This window comes from Mangifera indica, chromosome 9, assembly GCF_011075055.1.
Source record: "Mangifera indica cultivar Alphonso chromosome 9, CATAS_Mindica_2.1, whole genome shotgun sequence".
Taxonomy (NCBI): domain Eukaryota; kingdom Viridiplantae; phylum Streptophyta; class Magnoliopsida; order Sapindales; family Anacardiaceae; genus Mangifera; species Mangifera indica.
The window spans coordinates 10,062,914-10,083,801 of NC_058145.1; the positions used below are offsets into that span (position 1 = coordinate 10,062,914).

Consider the following 20,888-nt stretch of genomic DNA (forward strand, 5'->3'; position numbering starts at 1 on the left):
GTTATTTATTTTAACCCTTGATAAATAAAACATTTATTAACAATATAAAACCTTTAAAGGGATTATTGTAATTAATTCTTTAAATAATTGTATATTTACGGAAAATGGGGCACATATAGTAACACTGTAAAAAAAATAATTCTAAAGTTAGAGGAAATTCCAATACAAAATTCTTGTTACCTTAATTGACCGTGGTAGATTTCATTATTAATAATTTACCTTCTTAAACATCCTAAAATGGAAATGTTAATTCACATGTAATTATCATATTGAAATCAATTTTGGTAAGTATAGAATTTTAAAGATTTTCTTTCTGGGGCTAGATTTGAATTTTATTAGTGTTAATTATCAAACCAAAAATAAGAAACATGAAGATTTTTGTTAAGAAATTCTGTCCTCAATTTAAGGGGAGATACATAAATAATACCATCATAATTAAAGTACCTTTAGAGGCATTTAGTTTGAGGAATATTTTATTATTAAAATTGAAATATTACCTTAAAAATATATTATCTTGAGAATTACTTGATATATATTGTTACTATATTTGATAAAATTTGATAAAAATGGGTAAATATAAATAATTATTGTGTTTGGTTAAAGATAAAAAAAAATACTAATATATAGTTTTGCTTAAATACCCTTAGTTATAATTATTCTAAAATATTTTTTATATTATTTGTTATATTAATTGAAAATAAGATTATTTTTGCTCTAAAAAAATTAATACATAAGGATATAGTTTTAATAAAATCAAGATTATTATGATAATATTTCAATATTTAAAGTGAAGGTGGTAATCAGATTACCTCATATATTACCTATTATATTATCATTAGTAATAGAAGATTATCAAAATATTTTATTACTTATAACTCAAACAAAATAATATAAGTAATAAAAGATAACTTACTAAAATAATCTTTCTATCCCGAGAACCAAACGCCCCTTAATAATTCTCATGTTAGATTCACAAAATCTTACTACTATAATGTTAATAATATATTTAGAAAATTTTATTTCAAATTAAATAAATTTAAATTTTATTTTAGTCTATGTACATGATTTTTGCTCTTGATAATTCCCATTTCAATTGTTTGGTGAACTATATTTTATAATGGATTTAAGTTTAATTACCAAGATTAATTCTTTGCATAAACTATATTTACGAATTTAAATATCTTTAACTTTGTTTAAATTACTAGTAACAATAACTCGAGTGAAGTTTAAATTTATTGGAAATTTTAATTTGGATCCCACTTAAAATTTCATTAATATTTCTCTAAAATGAATGGCCTAATCCTTATAAAATTCATTAACTGGAGAGTATCATATATTTTCTTTGAGATTTTTGAATTTATTATTCAAATGACAACTTTTTCCATTTTCCATCAAATACTCTCAAAATTAAAAATTGTATCACTGATATACTTTGCTTTATAAATGAATCTCAAAATTTGAAAATTCTAACATTTTGCCTTAATTAAGTTATAGAGTATATAACATTTTTCCATCCAAGGTTTGACCTAAAAACACTTTTTTATCCCTAGTTGATATAAATAATATTTTTTCATCTAAACTCAAACTTTGTTTAAAAAAATTAACGATGCGAGAGCAAAATAATAATTTTACTATTAATTAATTTTGAAAATAAAAGACAATAGCTTTCTATCATACACTAAAGTTTTAAACACGAAAACTAACCCTTAAAAGACTTTATTGCATCTTGTTCAATTCTTTGAGAGTGTAATTATCTTTTTTTTTTTTATATATATTAGGGGGTAAACAAATATTTCAAAAACTTTTAAAAGACCCTCAAACTTTTTTCAAAATTCCAATAACCCCTTATAATTTTCATAACAACCTTAATATTGTCAAAAATTATAGTTTGTCCCTACTATATGATTATACAACAAAAACATCTCTATCTATTGGAAGAGAGGAAGAGGAGCGATAGTGAAAAGAAATGGAAATAAAAGGCTTCCTGTATAATTTAGATATTGAAAATGTTATTTTTATTTTTTTAAAGGGTTATATGATAATTTTGAAAATGAAGTAGTAGGGATAAAATTGTAATTTCATTTCTTAATACTATTGTTTGATCAACCGAGTTCAATTATAGGTGGAAAAGTGTTATTTATTTTTGATTTGGATAGAAAATATTAAATATACCAACTTGGGTGGAAAAGTTCTTTAAGGCTAAACCTTGGGGAAAAAATGTAGTTCACTCTAGACCACGTTGTTAGGATTGCAGGAGCAAATTATTTTATAACCCTTTTTGAAACGTGGCTCTAAGATATGCAGTCTACCAACCTTTCCAAGGATGAAAAGATTAAAACTAACCTATGTAAATTATTTCTGCGAGATTGGATTATTGCAACTCAATTGTAAGATTTGGGTGTCTTAGACTTTTATAATAAGGAGTAGAACTCTAATTAACCTTGATGGGACAAAATTGTTAATTTCTTGGGTGAGATACCTTTTAACCTAGGTATATCGAACGAGAAGAATTCTTCTCTCTTGTTTTTCATTCTTTCTCTCTTGATTTGTTAGATTTTTTATCTGTCTATTTTCTATATCAATCTAATTGTTTTGTTGAGAAATTTTGTTGTAAATTTCTTGTATTTCTCTGTGTCATCTCTATAATATAGTTTGATTAAATAGAGTGAGTGATTGAACATTGTTAACTTGTATATTTTCCTTTCTAAGTGGATTGATTAGAAGATATACTCTACCTTTGATATAAAAATTCCATCATGAAATCTAAACCAAGTAAATATTGTTGTATCTTCTTTTATATTCTTACATGTTCTTTATTTGATTATGCATTCCTTTAAGACTTAATTCTCTAACACCTACTTTGCATTAATATTATGGAGACAACAAACACTACCCAAAAAAAAAAAAAAGACTTTTAGTGAGAAAAAATTAACAAGGGGATAAATATCCTTTCCTTATAACTAATTTTTTTATAATTTTAATGACTAATTATATTACTCTCATTAAAACTAAATAAATTTATATTTTTAACGATGGACTTTTAATCTTCTCACTAAAAAAACTTACAAACCCATCGTTATCAGTCTTAAAGGTGTATAAAAAATATTTCAATATGCCCTTTACTTGTTTGGTAAATTTTTTTTATGAGTACTAATTTGGTAGGATTGACATTATAGTCTATTTGATTTATTTTGGTTTCTTTTGTTTGATTTATTTTTGTTTCCTTTACTTTGTTTGATAATTAGCTTGTGAGAAAAAAATATATGTTTGAATGTGTGTACATATATATATATATATATATATATATATATATATATATATATATATATATATATATATTATGCACATTTTAATCTTATCGTCTCTCTTTACAATTTCTAATTACTTGATTATATGTGAGACATAGATTTTATGTTACTTATAACAATTTTTTAGTTTTGATTATAGGGAGAGATTACCATAATAGAAAATTTATATTTTTTTCTTATTTTTTATATTTGTGGATCATATAAAGATTTTGAGATAATTGTGATTAGAAAATACTCAATGTCAATAATCATATTTTGAGAATCAAATTTTATTAACAATATTATCATAATGATGAAGATATTTATCAATGATATTGTGTTTAATAGTAGGTAAATATAGTTACGATGATAAAAATATTTATGGTTATATTATGATTAATGATAAATAAATATTGCTATGACAACAGAAATATTCATCATTGATATTATTTTTAGTGATCGATAATGTTGTTATAACGACAGAAATATTCATTGTTAATATTATATATAGTGACTGGTAAATATTGTTTAACGACGGGGTTATTTATTATTGATATTACTATTTTTGATGACAGACTTACACCTCTCATTATTTATATTAAGGATGGGAGTTTTATTTTTATCGTTAATACTTTTAACCCTGAAAGCTATAACGAGGATGACGATATAATTTCTTTTTTGTTAAAACTTTTTAATAACGGAAAATACACTTTTAATGACTAATTTTTTCGTCATTAAAATCTTGTTTTTTTTTAATATTTAAATATCATTAAATTAATATTAAGAAAATTGTGGTCATATGCTTCTTTATCTAGTTGAACCATTTATGATTCATAAAAATTCCTTAAATCATCATACTGAGTACACACAAACGCTCCAGTTAGAAAACATGGAGGAATAACTAGACAATTATAATCAGCATGTTCTAAATTAAAAATAAAAAAATAAAAAGAGTAAATTTCGAAGCCACCAAAGTCAGAATATGTAAAAGGAACCCATCCCTCAAAATAAGGCGTCTATCCTATTGTGTTTTCAAGGCCAAAACATCATTATCAAAACTCAATGGATACATTTTCCCAACCAATGACCATTTGAGTCATTCCAACCATCTAAAACTATAAATTAAAGACTCTTTGATGGGGAATAAGTTGAAAAATATAATGTAAAAAACTTAAACTCATATCTTCTCTAATATCTCACATAAGCTCATAACTCAAAATTCTTAAGGGATACATTTGTGCTAATTTTCTTGTATCAACCTTGTAGAGGCATTCACAAATATTGTTTTTTATATTCAAACACTTTGGCAAAATCCCTGATAAACTATTATGGTGGATGCAATTCTAGAGAACTAGTGTACGTGGGTGAAATTCGTAAGAACTATTGTGAAGAGACAATATATTTACGACTGAAATTTTAAGCAGGTTGTTTGAAGAAGTAGACGTAGGAGGCTTGGAAGAGAAAGCTCCGAACCACTATAAACTATTGAACATTTCTATCTCTTTCTCTTTACCTTAAGTTCTATACATGTGTGTTGTGATAATCTGTTGAACATTGATTTTGTTTGATTACCCTTGTTAAGATTGCTTAAGTGATTGATTTTGATTAAATATTTGTTTGAAACATTTTATGTTTATATGTTTGGTTGAGCTTGTTTATAAACTTGTTCAAAGGTCTTGATATAGTTAAAGTTTTTAAACAGTCCTATTCACCTCCCTCTAGGATTATTAGTCATTTGAGATTTTTCAGTTGTACGAAGAGCCGATTAACCATTCCAACAGTGAGAGATGACTGACCAAATGAAGTAAAATGGGTGGGAAGAGGAAGTTGCAGGAGATTGAGTGATGCTCAGAGAGGAGAGAAAAAAACCTAAGTGTAAAGGGAGGGGAATAGTCACTTTTCAAAACTGAAAATATTTAGGTAGAATTGAAGTTTTTAAAATCTGGGGGGAGAAATGAGATAAATTTATAATTGTTTTAATATTATTAGTAAAATTATAGTTTTACTCTTAACCTTAACTACAAATTTTAATAGAAATTGATTCATATGTGAGATTTTAGATTTTTGAAAGTCAATAAATAGGATTTTAGAATTATATCAAACCTTGGGTAGGAACAAGTCTTTTGGCCTAAAAAAACATAAAATGGGTTAAAACCCTAAAGCTTCGGAGAACAGAGAAAAAAGAAAGATACAAATCTGGGATCAACTTTTATTAAGTATGAGATTAAATACAAAATCTAGAGTTCTGAAAAAGAAAATATCTCCCCTTTTTAAAATGAAACGGCAAACTAACGGATCTTGTATTTTTCTGTTAAATCAAACGGATCTTGCGACGAATCTTCACGAACAAGAAAATTTTTTTGGCAAGTAAGAACGCAACATCATCTCTAATCTAAATTTCTACTATTGATGTTATTGGTGGTATAGTTGACAGATGACGTGGTAGCCAACGGTGTTATGGATGTTTTTGTATATAATTATGAACCGTTGGACCAAATATCATCCACCCATTAAGCCTTCTTCTATCTCAGTGTCACTTTCTATCAAATTATTAGCTAATTCATACAATCTCTTAAATCTTCATGGATGACCAAAATAAGATTGACTGTGATCCCCAAAAATATAGAGCTGAATGGTTTGAAATTGCAGCCTGCAGTCCTGTTGGCAGAGAATTTGAGCTTCCAGATTTATCAGACACTCCCCCTCATTCCCCATTAACGGAGGCTCAAAGTATCAATACTACAATTATTGAAGCAAACCTTGACCAAGAAACTTTGCTTATCAGTCCAAAAACATTAAATCCTGAAAATTTTAGTCCCCTACAAAATGATGAAATTACAAAACAAGAAGTTGAAGAACCAAAATCTGAGCCTCATGAACATGAAAATTATAATATCCATTTGCGTCACCTCGGAGATTTGAAAATGAGCGGAACTCGAGTTGAAGATGAAGATGACGATAGTGATAAAGATGAACACAAATGCTGTATGTGTAACGTGAAATTTCCAACAGGAAACGCTTTAGGAGGGCACATGAGTTCGCATGCTAAGAAGAGGAAGTTGGAAGTGATGAGAAATGGGGGCTTGTCGGTATTCAAAGCCGATAGACCATTAATTTCAGGGTTACATGGAGAACCCTCAAGGGTAAAATATTTCAAATGAGTCCCCCATTATTGTGATTGATGAAGAGGATGCCACTGAAAGAAGCCAAACATCTAATGGGCACCGAATTTTCAAGGAACGAAGAAGAAGAATAAAGATTAGCTTATTTTGTGACTGTGTTTCTCCAATAATTTCTTTTTCTTTGCATCAAACATTTAGTTATAATAAGAACCAAGAATTATGATTCTTAGTCTATATAATTAAATTGAAAAAGAAATAAAGACTAGAAATGAAATCTTCTTTCTTAAAGAGGGAATATGGTTAAATTGAAACATTTCGTTTCTTTTCATTTCTGAATTTGTGATTGGGAAATTAATTCAAAAGTATAACAAGAATGAAGGTGAAAACTCGACTTCAGACATATTGGAAAATTATAAATGATATATATATATTCACGTTACATTTTAATTCAAAATGTTATTTATCAGAGGAATTTTAATTTCAATCAAGCATTAAAAAAATCAATTTAAGATATGCGGTTTAATTTTTGGTTAAAGTAAAACAAAAAGGCAGAAATATTAAATTAATTTAAGTATGAAAAAAATGTAAATAGGCAGTGATCACCGTATATGGTTTTATTTTAGAATTAATATGCAAGTCAAAATTAAAACACATTCTATTAATTTAGGCAAGTGCATAGATTTTTTTTTACTTATCCTTGGTATGTATACCTGGCATATTTAAGTTTTTTCTTGTTATGAAATTTTCCAGATAATAATTTGTTGAAGCAATTATAGTAATTAACACTGTCTATTAATTTCAGGTAATATTACTGAGGCAAAAGATGTAAATTACTTTAAATAATATATGCATTATATTAGAGACGTGATAGGTGGATTAAGCTTTTTTACGATAATATAAGAAAGAAATTGTAAACATGTTAACTTATATATTTGAGTACTTGTTAATTTTTTATTTCATTACTGTTCAAAATTTTTCCAAAGAAATTATGTTTTTCAAAAGAGATAACAACATTTGGTGGTATCAAACTATCATCTTTTTGTTTTTAATTAAGAGACCAAATCACTTTCCTATTGAAATGATAAAACCTTTTTGTTTTGCCATGGAAGAAACCAAACTTATATTTTTTCACATAACTTTTGACATTGTTAAAAATTAATAATGTAAATTTTTGTTTAATTAAAAAATTATGACTGTGATAATTATTGATTGACAAGGATAATTTGTGTCTTATTGATTTTTTTCTAATAACATGGATTAAATTTTTAAATTTTTTATTGAAGAGATCAAACTTATATTCCATCACGCAAAAACCAGATCTAACCACTAAATATACATTATATCCTTTATACATCTTTGATATTATGTATCATATCTATTTGAAATTCTTTTTAATGGTAAAGATGTTTATTGATTTTAAATGTTGTCTTCTTTTATGTTTTAAGTGCATCTTATTCATTTAACTCATACTCTTTTATATATGAAATCTCTCAACTTAAGCAATTTATTGGAGGTATTGTTATCTCGTCTTTAAAATTAAATTCTATATTTAAAATCTTGGTACATCCATTCAATCAAATTTAATGTAAGTTTTTAATTTTTTAAACAAAAATTATGCATATTAATAATCGAACATGAATTACATCAACATGCTAAGATGAAAAAAATTATGCTTGTGTTCACCCCTAAAATAGAAGTAATTCTATAGTTAAAACCTTGTTGGTATAATTATGTTAAGATTATTTTTAATCATTATTAAATTCTTACATGTAAAATGTTATATCAATCTAAGAGTGAAATCTAATGAAATTCAATTAGAATATAATATAGGTCAAATGACTATTTCCCATGCACTAGGTTTGATGTAAATATAACTTTTCACCTGTTAATTATAAAAAATCTAAATACTTATCTATTTATTAAATTTAGCTATTAATATCAGGGATAAAATTGTTATTTAATAAAAATATTTAAAAAATAAAAATTTATCTAATTTCTATCCCCAAGTTTAAAAATTAACAAAATTCTGCCACCCAAAGTTTGAAAAACTTACATTTTCCCCCTATGGTTTTTGTAGCTCGCTCCTAACCATCGAAGACGATGTTGTTCTCCCTTCCTCCCGACTTCTCTCTCAATCACACTCCATTTTTTATTGTTATTAGCCAACGAAACCGGTTGACAAAAATGAGTTATTTGTCTTTATACGAAGACGCGATTATCTTTGTCAGAAATAAAGACGATGCGCCATCATTCTCTTGTTAGTGGGTGGAATGTTCGGTTTGCACCAAACCTTGGGTGGGAAATAGTCATTTGGCTTATAATATAATTATATCTGACTATAGTTACTAGTACGCTTAATAAATAATTTTATATGTTATTCTACTGCAAAAGTAGATTCCAATTTTGAATTGAGTCTTTGTTTTGTATCAATAATAATATAAGATAATAATTATAATGGATGTATAGAATTTAAGTGTTGAACGACCATGTCTGGTGAGATGCATGACCTTGCATGTAGTTACTAAATTAACATGATATTGAAGCATTATTTCATAATCAAATTTATTCGTTCTTATCTCAAAAGGTAAGAAAGGACATGCACAAATGTGTATCAAGCCACAATTAAAGACACCTATGATCATGAGTAACCCATACATAGGAAGAAGGGATGAATGCTCGTTAAGCTATGATTTACGATCATACATCTGAATATAAAATTTATAAAGTTTAAGGTTCATACCTAGTTGTTCATAACAATGTTCCTAAGGATTGTATGGATATATAGAATACGTAGTAATACCGAACCATGCCAAGAGAGTGCATTAACATAATAGGGAATTAGAAAAAGTGAAGTTAATGTTAAAAGCTAGTTACGAGCTTGAGTTAAGATAATGGCTCGAGTGCATGCGTTTTTTTTATATGAAAACATGTCCCAACCAGTTTTATCTACATGAGATCATTTTTTCTATACATGTTTTCACACAATTAGGGTGTAGATATATACAAAATTGATGCCATAGGACACATGGATGACTAGTGATCCTTAGAGCATGTGTGGGACCTGATCCCATAAGATGGATTAGGATAGAACAACCATGAAAACATTTTTTCACATGAGCTTTGATATGTTTTCATAAGAGTTGTTACGAGAGGACACCTATAAGATTTTTTCTACACACACCAACAATAGGCATAGTTATGATACAATAGTTCAATAATATGTGTAAGAAAAATAAAACTACACAGTATGCAACTCATATGACCAAAATGTCTAATCCCTACCTTGACCTAGACTGATCAACATAGAGGAAAATGTTTTTAGAAAAATTTAATGCTTTTTAAAAAAATGTTGTCACATGATTTTCACATGTATTGCAAATACATAGTCATCATAGTATAGGATCTCGGGTGTGTCCTCGATGACTAAGATGAAGCCATCATAGTTATAAGACCAAAAGTGCTTCTTTAGATGACTAAATAAAATTGAAGGTGGTCTTAAGGCAAGTAAGATAAGTAATGTGTAACACCCATAGGCATGCTTATAGGTCAATTTAGTCATTTTAAATTATTGGATATGTGATTATATATTAAAATTGACTAAGTATGGTTCAAAATGTGAAAATTAGCCTAATGAACAATTATGTATGGAGGGTGCATGCCCATTCATTAACTTGCCATGTGGACCATATGGATAATGTGCCACGTTGGATATATTAAATTGGATGTATGGTTGTGCATCATATGGTGCACAACTGTGACAACCCATATGATAAAACTCTACAAAAACGATATCATCTGATTAATTTGATCGTATCCTTGTATTCATATGATTAGTTTTGAGAGGCTTTTGAGTGTTCTTGATTTTTAGGTGATTAGAGAGACTTTTATGGTGTTCAAAGAGTTAATCTAGACAATCCAAGTGAGGGGTAACCTATATCAAATTCTTCTTGCTAGATAAAAAGTTGAGTAGGAGTCATCTTTGATAATTTGACTTGTTTCCTTGGTTGATTCCTAGTATTTAATGAATCTTGATAATTGATTCTTGAAGTATGGTTTATATTGTTTGGAATATTAATGTAAATTGGATTAGAATATTTTAGTAAACTGATAGAATGAAAAGTTTTGTTGTTATGGTTTATATCCATAGATCAAGAGTAAACATGTTATGTTGATGCATCTATTACTGAAATTAGTAATAACATTAGGTGTCGACATTTGTTTAAAACCTTTTGAATATTATAAGAATGTTTGTAAAACCTAAATGGACTATTGGAATATCATCGTTTTTGGCATGTTGATGGGAAGAAGTAGAGTGTTGTTTTTGTTAAAAAAAGACTTGGATAACATATTAGATATCGAAATAGTTTTTGTAGTTGATGTTGGTACAAAGAAAACATAGCCAAAAGACTATTTATACAAACCCATAATGTGTTGTATAGTTATCCTAAGGATAGGCACAGTTGTGCATCTACGTAGAATTTAGATTTTAAAATGAGTGTATATTCGTGCATGAAGAATTGCATGGTCATACACATAGCAAACCTAAATGTCAAATTATTGATGGATGGACGTATGTAAGACTTGTGTACTCATTCATGACACATAATGTAAATTAGTACATGATGTACACCTATAAAAAAATAAGGGCATGATTGTACACATTGTGAAAAGATGATAGTACCCTTAGATTAGACACAATTATAAAGTTAAGGAAATCTGACCATGATGATGAGAGGCACGGTCGTGTATGCGAATGTATTGTTGTACATTATTGACAACATGAACGATCATAAAAGTGTTTTCATGAATGTTTATACATGACCGTACAAGGTTAAGTGCATGGTAGTGTATGAAAAGAATGATGGATGCCCATTCAAGATCAATTAAGCAACCAGGAATAAATTTGTTTCAAGTGATTTAAGGGACATTTATTGTATTTTGAAGTACAAGGATGTACTCGAGAGAGAGAGAATACGATTGGGCATGAAAATTAAAGGCATTTACACTAGGTGAAAGTTAGATAGAGCCCCAAAATGAGATGATGAATGGGCTCGAGAAAATGAATTTAAGAAACATAACCTTTAGATGAGATAGTTTATGTGATGTATTGAATGGTGGATTTCTAAGTGAATGGGTGGCAATTAAGGACACAAAGATCTTGAAGAACCTATGTGTGACCTAAATACCCTAAAAGTGCATATGAAGGAAAAATAATTTTTGTAGAATATGAGATGAGACAGCACCCATGAAAACATGAAATTTAGAATATGTTTATGAGAAGGTTGTCTTGAGGGGGCATCCATGACATAGGCTTTATACCTATAGATAAGGCGATGAGACAGTCCGTCAATTAGTGTCTATTGATGTGTATGTCAAGACTAAAGGTCTATCGATTAGCGTAATATTAGAGTGATGTTTTACACTAATTGTCACATCTATTACATTGGTTGTATGATTGAGTAATATACAATATAAGAATATTGTATAAAATAGACATGAAAATACCTTATAGACGAGCATGCATGACTGTTCCAACAGACAAGCATGGTCGTAACATGCATAATGTTTAATAATGGTTATGTGATGTATCATCATGTACAAGAGTAGGCAAGCTTGTACATCTTATGAGTTAGAGAATTTGATGACCAATAGAAGACTATGCGAAGGAATGCATAATTTTTTATGTAACGCCTACAGATAAGCCCAAGGGCATTTTAGTTTTTTTTTTTTTTTCTTGTTTTAGATTAAGCTAATTAAATGTTCTTTAGAGGGATACACACTTGTGTATAGAGGTATACACGATCGTGAATTCAATTTTTAGATAAGATCGCAATCACAATAAGATTAGGTATTGCCTTAGTTGTGTGACATGATACACGTCTATGTATAGCCTATACACCCAATCACATCCAACATGCAAAAATAAAAGTGTGTTAAAACTAATGTCTTTCTTTATTCTCATCCAAAGTTGCACCCTTAAGAGAGAGAGAAAAGAGTAAAAAGATTTTTATTGTCAGAGGAAGTCGTCGATCATCAGAATCCATGTAGCCACATGAAGACTAAAGCATACTTCAGAAGACAAGTAAGTTGGTTTTCCCCTTGGCTAGATAAAGTATGCCTTGATGAATGTAGGATGTATGTTCTAAAAATTTGAATTTATCATTGATTGAGAGTGCTATGGTGATCTTTATATACAAGTTCATGGTTCTATAGTAATGAAATTATTTGATTTGAGCATGATTATAAAGTTTAGATGTAAGTTGAAGATTGTATATAAATTCTAGTTTTTGATCTTTGATGATAAATGTTATATTTGTATGATTGATTGAATAAATATACTTACAGTGCTTAGAGATAGTTATTTTGTATGTTAATGATTGTCAGATTATCCAAAGTTAGCTGAATCAATATAGGAAACAGTAGGTTGTGATCTCTAGATCGCGACATACAATCGTGTATGATCTCATACATACCCATATGTCCTTAGTTTAAATTAAAAAGTTTCACAATTTTCACTCTCGTTATGAGGAAAACCAAACAAGATCATGTGGTATGAGACAGAAGCTCATGTGTGGCTTTTCAAAAGTGAACTTCATTTAAAAAGAGGCATGTGGGGGTGTACCTTAGGCACACATCCATGTAGTCAATAAAAAGATCATTTTACCCCTAGTTTAAGTACAATGAAAGGGAAAAGGATTAAAGAGAAAGGATATGAGATTCTAGTAAAAAAACACGTCAAATAAAAGTAGAAAGAGTATGTGAAAGATGACACAAGACCCTGACCGAGTCAAATCCAGGTAAAAAATAAGAAAAGTTAAGGAAAGTGGTTCACATCTAGATAACCACTAGTTGTGTGCATAAGTGGCAAGGTATATGAAGACAATAGGGTTGGATACCTATGTGATGCATCATACACTCGACTCCTAGATGTATAGCCATTCAGTCTATTCATGTGTGCATGGTAAGGATTATGGTTTCTCAAATATTTTCTCACGTGGTCAGTAGGATGTATCACATATATACCTAAGGTAAGGGTCATCTTAAGATGGTCTAGACATTAGTTCTAATTAGCTTATGTGATAAAGGAAGAAACTACTGCCAAATTATTTCTCGTGTGACCAAGGTGTCCCAAATAACTAGCCTAATAAGCTATATGACATGTGTGAAGACACAACAGATAGTGAGATATAAGGTATCTTATGTTTTCACTAAAACATCAAATATGTCGATTACAACTTAAACCATAGTAATCTTGGTAGATAGCCTATGTCAAGGCACAAGGATGTCGAGTTGTGACCATATCCAAAATTGCAAATAGAACATCAGGTTTATCAATTTTATGAGTATTTATGGTGTCATAAGGTCATCAACTTATTAAGCATTTTCACTAACACGTCCTTTTTTGTTGTTTTGCAGGTAGAGGTGAGTACTAGAGCATACAAGGAATCTAGCAGTTCAATGATTAATTGCACGAGGTGAGGGGCATATTAATTATTTTATTGAGATTCATCTATATTCATGTATTCGGACATTCAGTTATAATTTTATAGTTATTTATGCACCGATATTATTTCAATTTAGTTTCAGACATATTTATTTATGAATATTAAAAAATGAGGTATTTCAGTATCTTTTTACATCACCTTTTTTCATGCTTAAGAATTTATGATCATGCATTAAATTATAAAGTTTTAAATTAGCTAGTCTATTCCAAGTAAGAGTATGTATTTGGAGAGGGGTGTTATATTCTATGTACATATGATAAGTCATGATGAACTGTCATACAACATAGGTGTGTTGCTATTCAAAAGGATGAAAAGATGAATTTACCCCAAGGAAATTAGTACAATCGTAAAGGAGAAAAAAGAAATCATGCAAAATATGGGACTTATGCTTGTGTAAAAGACTTGCATGCTTGTACATGATGTAAAGGCTAAAGGAACCTATACATGTTAACGACATGTAAACTCATGCACTCAAGCATGCATGACCATATACCTACTCACGACTAGAGTTGCCTATGAGTAGCTAACCATACATGAAAGGAAAGAATTCACAATCGTGAGTCTTACGATGTACGATCATACATTTATGAAAAATATGAAATTAAGCTAAGTCATGAACCATAGTGTTCGTAACTATGTCCCAAAAAATTGTAATGATGTGTAGGATGTGTAGTAGTACCAAGACATATAGGTAGGGATATAGAAAGATGTTATGACAAAGTCCACAAATCAATGTTTATGGAAAGATGCATGAACAAGTTCATATATATTATGATTGTGATGGTTTGAGAGATAGAGTCATATAGGTAAGGTGTTTAATCCCTACCTTAGTATAGTCTGATCGGCATAAAGATGAGTTCTTAGACATAATAAACTATAAAGAATGCTTTTTACCATTGAAGATAATGGTTAAGATTTACTTGTGAAAAATTCCAAGTCATTAGAGATAGGGTAGAAATGGACCTTGTAGAATATATGCTCACACTTATTAAGTATTTTATCACTCACCTATTTCTCTTTGGTTTTGCAAGTGAGAGATGATATGGTGGCGATGAAACAACTAATTAGCAACAAAGCAACATGAGGGTGGTATTTGATGTTTTTTATTAGCCCTTTCAATTTGTTATCTGTTTAAGTATTTAGATATGTATTTATACACACCATATGATTAATTTAGCATTTTATGTTTAGACACTTGGCATTTTTTTATGATTATTTACTCATAAAGGGTATTTTGATAAATTTTGATTGGTTTGGTAATTTTATTTTACTTTAATGTGTGCTTAAGTGAAGTTAAAGTGGCATTTTACTTCAAAAGACAAGACTTCCAGAGTGGAGTGCTACATAATGTAAGTTTCATGTCATTCAAGTTTGAAGTCCGAATATCTACTCAAGACGACAAAGTTTGGGTGGAATGAAATATTAAGTTTAAGAAGAGAATTAAGTGTTTAAGTTGTAGAATTAAGTTCTCCTACTAATTAGATTAATATTTACTCACTTCCTCTTATTTCATGTTTTGCAGGTAACATATGATGATGACAATTGTAATGTAAGGTTAGTGAGCATGGAGCTATCTTGAGGGCATTTTTGTCGTTTATTGATGTTTTATGATTTTGAGTTGTATTCAAAACTTCATATGTTTTATGTTTTAGTTTTGGGTTACACACATTATAATTGGAGTTGTTTGCTATAAGAACCTTTGTGTGCTTCCATCACAGGGGCATTTGATTAGTTTTGGGTTATTAATTTTGATTTCCGCAAAATATTTGTTTAATCTTGCTAAAGAGTTTAATGCGCTTATCTCCAGAGGATAATACTTCTGTAGGGTGTATTATATATTATAACTATAAAATTACTATGTTTTAAATTTTCTTGCCAAAAAATAACAAAAAATCTTTCCCTACAACCAAATTGATAAAAAATTCTTTTAACAGAGATTTCATAAAACAAGCACAACATAATTAAAGTTTTGAAACATAATATTTAGCTCCATTAGAAGTTTCGAGCTCTCAACACTTTTTAGCGTAAAACTAATACATTATTTTCTTCCTTTTTTAGCACAACATGCAACCACAACCACATTTGTAATAATATATAAAATAATAATACTTGACTATATTTAACCTTAGCTATCCACGGCCATTTCATATTTTGTTCCCGTACCAGAAAACGCCTTTCACTGGAGAACACTCGTCGGGTTCAACGTAGAGACACTCTTTAGCCTCCCTCCAAATTGCTTTGTAAAACGGGGTGCTATCAAACTGGTAATACTCTCCCAATATTGGCTTGATTGCTTTGGTTGCCTCCATTCCATGGTAATGTGGCATGGTGGAGAAGAGATGGTGAGCTACATGTGTATCTGTAATGTTATGAAAGACCTTATTCAACACTCCATAATCTCTGTCTGCAGTCGCCAAAGCGCCCCTCAGCCAGTCCCATTCCGACGAGTCGTAGTGTGGCAGGGCCGGATGCGTGTGCTGTAAATATGTGATCAAGACGAGGAAGCCGTTCACGATAAGCAATGGAACTCCATAGATACATACGAGCCAAGCTAGTCCTTTGGCCATCGAGATGCGGTAGAGAATGTAGATCGCGGTGAAGATGCCAGCGTCAGAAATGTAAATTTGGATTCTCTCGCGATTCGAGTAGATGGGGCTATAGGGATCGAAGTGGCAGGCGAAGCGATCGTAAGGCCTGCCTGATACATTGCAAATTAAGTACAAAGGCCAACCAAGAGTAAGTGTGAATAAAAGGGTGAGAGCTCTCCCTGGAGGGTTGTTCAAGTATTTGGAAAACCACGGGATTTTGGACTTAGTTTTCGGGACGAATACTTCGTCGAGCTCGAGAGAACCGGTGTTCGAGTGATGCCGCCGGTGACTAAACTTCCACGAGAAGTAGGGGACTAAAAGGGCTGAGTGGAGGATGAGACCAATGGTGTCATCCACCCATTGGTAGTCACTAAAGGCATGGTGACCGCACTCGTGGGCGATAACCCAGATGCCGGTGAGAACACAGCCTTGGAAAATCCAATAAACGAGCCACGCTAAGTAGGCTAAAGGATGAGGGAGGAGAGGGATATAATTAGAGGCAATGTAGTAGAAGAGGAACACCAACACATGATCATAAACAACATAGGAGAACGAACGGATGAGCGAGCGCTTGAAGCAGTGAGGCGGAATGGCTTTCTTGATTTGGCCAAGCGTGAAGGGAGGCTTTGTATGCGGTGCACGCCGGATGGGGCTTTCCTCCCCTTCCTGCTTACCATCGGCGCTTGTCATATGGCCACCAGCTCCCATGCTTGCTTACCTGTAAAACACCAGTAGGTTAAAGTTATCTAAATTTTTCTGTTAAAATTGCTAAAAACAAATGCAAATTAATGCATAATTTATTGTAGCAGACAACCATGAAATAATGAGAAAAAAAATTAAATGAATGATGCAGCAAAGAAATTGATAAATATTTATTAGGAATAACTTCGTAATGGTAAAGCTCCACCCTAAATTGTCGATGCGACGCTGTGGGGCTAAAAAATTTCAATCAAATAAATGCAAACTTTTCCATCTGTATTTAATCACGGCCCCACCGTCATTCATGAGGCGATATGGTACTGACATCTAAGTACATACCTGTGACGACACTGTATTGGTTTGAAAACGTTACGCCTTCAACTTCCACCGAAACGAAAACAAGTCCGATGAATGAATATGGCGGTTAACCAAATGATGTTAACGATCATAAATCTAGCAAAACACGGCTCTTTTCCACACCCAATTAATTGTGACACGAAGAATTAAATTTGATAAGTGATATTATATATATAAATAAATTATATATTTATTTATATAAATTAAAGTGAAGATATTTTATTAAATAATTTTACTATAAAAAAATAATTATATCATTCAATTATAAACTATTTTATTAATTTGTATAATAAATTATAAAAATTTATTCATGTGCTTAATTTTTTTTAAGTAACATAACCACGTGAAGCTTAAACAAAAACTCAAATCCAAACTTAAGTCACACAAGCACTTTAAAATCGATTTGACAATGATATAAGGGCAGTTGATTAGACATTAAGCAAGAAGATACTCCTTCTAAGACGGGAGATGTTAAAAACAATAAATAAAATGCAAAAAAAAAAAAAAAAAACACGAGCAATTATTCTGGTAATTATAACTTATATCACGTTTTAATTAATAAACTGGTATAAAAAACAGTTACAATAAGTTAAAAAATAATAATAAACTAAAAAATAAAACAACGTTAACAACAAGAAAAATGTGCTGGGAAAAGAGTATAATAATAATAACAAATTAATTGATTAATTAAAAAAAAAAAAAAACCTGAAAGCGCTGAGAATGAGGGAAATTTTACTACTGGAAGCGACTTCTCCAATATTATCTCATCAGTCAAACAAACCGTCATCTTCATCATCTTTAACTAACCATTCTAGATATGAATTCATCAAAACTGCAGCCTAGGCTGGTTTAAAGAAAAGATGTGTAACTTACGAGTGATTTTACATGTTTATATAGAAACTAAAAATTGTCGAATTCATTTTATAAACCGATTTTTAAATTCAGACTTGAAGTCAGCCGGGAGTTCAATTATGTATAAAATTTAAGTAGAATTACGTGGAATTTTTCATCTCATGTAGGTATTTTTAAAATATTTTTTGTGATAATTTTTGTCAGAAAATAAAAGAAGAACACGCATTGCACTAAAAAGCAGAAATATTAAGAAAATAAAATAACAGCATCTTTGATAAGTAAAGATCCAGGCATACATGATGAAGTGGGAGCAGTACCTGGTACAATTAAAAAGTGCTTTTGCGAGAAGAACTGCTGGGGGAGAAGAAGAATCACTTCTTACTTTGTTTCTTTGATTTGGTTGGCTGTCTGCACAAAACGTTCCGTATTTAAGCGCACAAGTGATGGTGGATTGGTAGCATCTGCAGGTTGGGACATGTGGGGGGTTTTCATTGGCATGAGGATTATCATCTGATTTATCGGCATTTAACTTAAAGAACGGTCTTGATCTTGCTTGTATGGGTGAGTTAGTAGATGATAATTTTTTTTTAATTACCGAAACCCTTGGGTTATTTCTTTTCATAAGAAAATCACATGTAATTCCAAGCGTGGTTTTGAACAGTCAACTGTTTTAATTACGAACTGTCAACATAAGGCAATGTATTATCAAATATACCATCAATTTTAATTACGAGTATTAAGATTATATTTCCAACATTGAAACTCACAATTCATAATCATACATCAATCTTTAGTATGTTATTTCCACCATAATCCATTGAAAATTCATATTTAATCCTTATCTCATGTTAATGTGAGAAAATAATAACTCGCTATCAAATTGAGATCAACTTATCTCAAATGTAATAAGATCAAAAGTTAATTTTTTAATTTAAATTTGAATTATAATTGATAAGATTATAGCTAAGATCATTTAGAGGATGAGAAGAAGCATTGTTTGACATACAAGATTACATAAAAATCACCTTAAAATAAGTGAGAAGGCTTTCTAAAATATACAACAATCCATTTTAGAAATTCCTTTGAAATCAAGTTCTTTTCAAGATATCTCTCTTGTATGAATATTTTTCCAACATCATCAATAACGTATTGTGGATAAACACTCTCAAATAATCAATCGAATCATAATAAAAATTTTTTTATTCCAATTCACTAACTCTTACATTCATTCTCATATAATGAATAATAATGTTATTTACTTAACTCTAATCATCGTTATTATATCTTATTTTATGTAAGATTCAAAATTACGTATTTTAAATAGTGGCAAAAAATGTTATCAACACAAACTAATCCAAAAATTTCATGGATACGTCAAGAATTTATCTCACCATCACTTGCACAAAATTAAAAAAATACAATCATTTGAATTGATTAATTCCCTCCATAAAAACCATATTTAAATTTATATATAATTTTAGTTTTAAATACTTACTGAACTAATTTTTAATTAATAAATCATGGACGTACATAACTTAAAGAAAATAAAAATTATGAATGATGTTTATTATTTTTTAATAAGTAATTGTTTTTTTTTAAATTAAATCAATTATATTGAATAAATAATTCAAAGTCTTATATTGATATGACATTTATAAACTACAAACCCAAACGTTTCAAAAATTATTTGAGGATTTCACACTTAATCATTCAAATAACCCCATTAAGATGCAAACGAATAATGTTGATTATGGTTAATCACATAACTACTAAATAAAATGTCTACACTACAAAAAATCAACCCTTAAATTTCCAAAATTGCCCTGGTGGGATATGCTTTTGTGAGATTTCTTCATAAAATTGGCAGAGTGAGGTCCTGTAACCGACCGTGGTTCTCGAGGCAGCTTGGAATATTTGTTTTGAAATATCTTCCCTCTTATGAGATATTCCTTCTCTTGAGAATATCTTGGAATAGGTCATGTGAGGGAATATCTTCTCGAATCAAAATTTTTAAGTATTTGTTTTGAAACGTCTTTTAGTGCTTTGTTTAAGTCTTAAATTGAATTATAAAATCAATTCCATTGATGTTATCGAATATTTGTTTGTTGATTTTACATCCATTTTAGCACTATAAAAAATATTTATTATAAAAATATAATTTTACAGGATTATATTTTGCACCCGCTTTAGCACCATAAAAAATGTGACTAGCATATCATTATATTTATTTAGTTTATTCACATATAAAATATAATTAAAATTAAAATTATATATATTTTTATAGGTGCGTTGTTGACAAATTAAATTGATTATCAATTAAAATGCTTTTGTATTCAAATAAAACCCTAATATTCTGACCTTTTACTTTTATCTGATAATAAAATAAAGGTTGAAACAAATGAGCATAAAACATGTAAATTTATCAAGAGGAAAAATTACTTAAACATAACACGTAATAAATGTTTGTTAATAATTTTT

At 29.6% G+C, this 20,888-nt stretch overlaps 1 protein-coding gene across 3 annotated transcripts; it reads right to left on the reverse strand.

The window, feature by feature from the left end:
- Positions 1 to 15,825: 15,825 nt before the first annotated feature.
- Positions 15,826 to 18,857, reverse strand: LOC123225237 (delta(12)-acyl-lipid-desaturase-like). Of its 3 annotated transcripts, XM_044649149.1 has the most exons (3): positions 18,728 to 18,857; positions 18,264 to 18,402; positions 15,826 to 17,220 (listed from the first exon to the last, which is right to left on the reverse strand). In XM_044649149.1, the coding sequence occupies exon 3, from the start codon at positions 17,208 to 17,210 to the stop codon at positions 16,059 to 16,061; it is 1,152 nt and encodes a 383-aa protein (XP_044505084.1). In that variant the 5' UTR covers positions 17,211 to 17,220; positions 18,264 to 18,402; positions 18,728 to 18,857; the 3' UTR covers positions 15,826 to 16,058. The 3 variants fall into 3 exon arrangements, with proteins under 3 accessions (XP_044505084.1, XP_044505083.1, XP_044505085.1); XM_044649148.1 differs by lacking the exon at positions 18,264 to 18,402 and having other exon boundaries at positions 18,728 to 18,845; XM_044649150.1 differs by lacking the exons at positions 18,264 to 18,402; positions 18,728 to 18,857 and adding an exon at positions 17,541 to 17,659.
- Between the last annotated feature and the right edge of the window lie 2,031 nt (positions 18,858 to 20,888).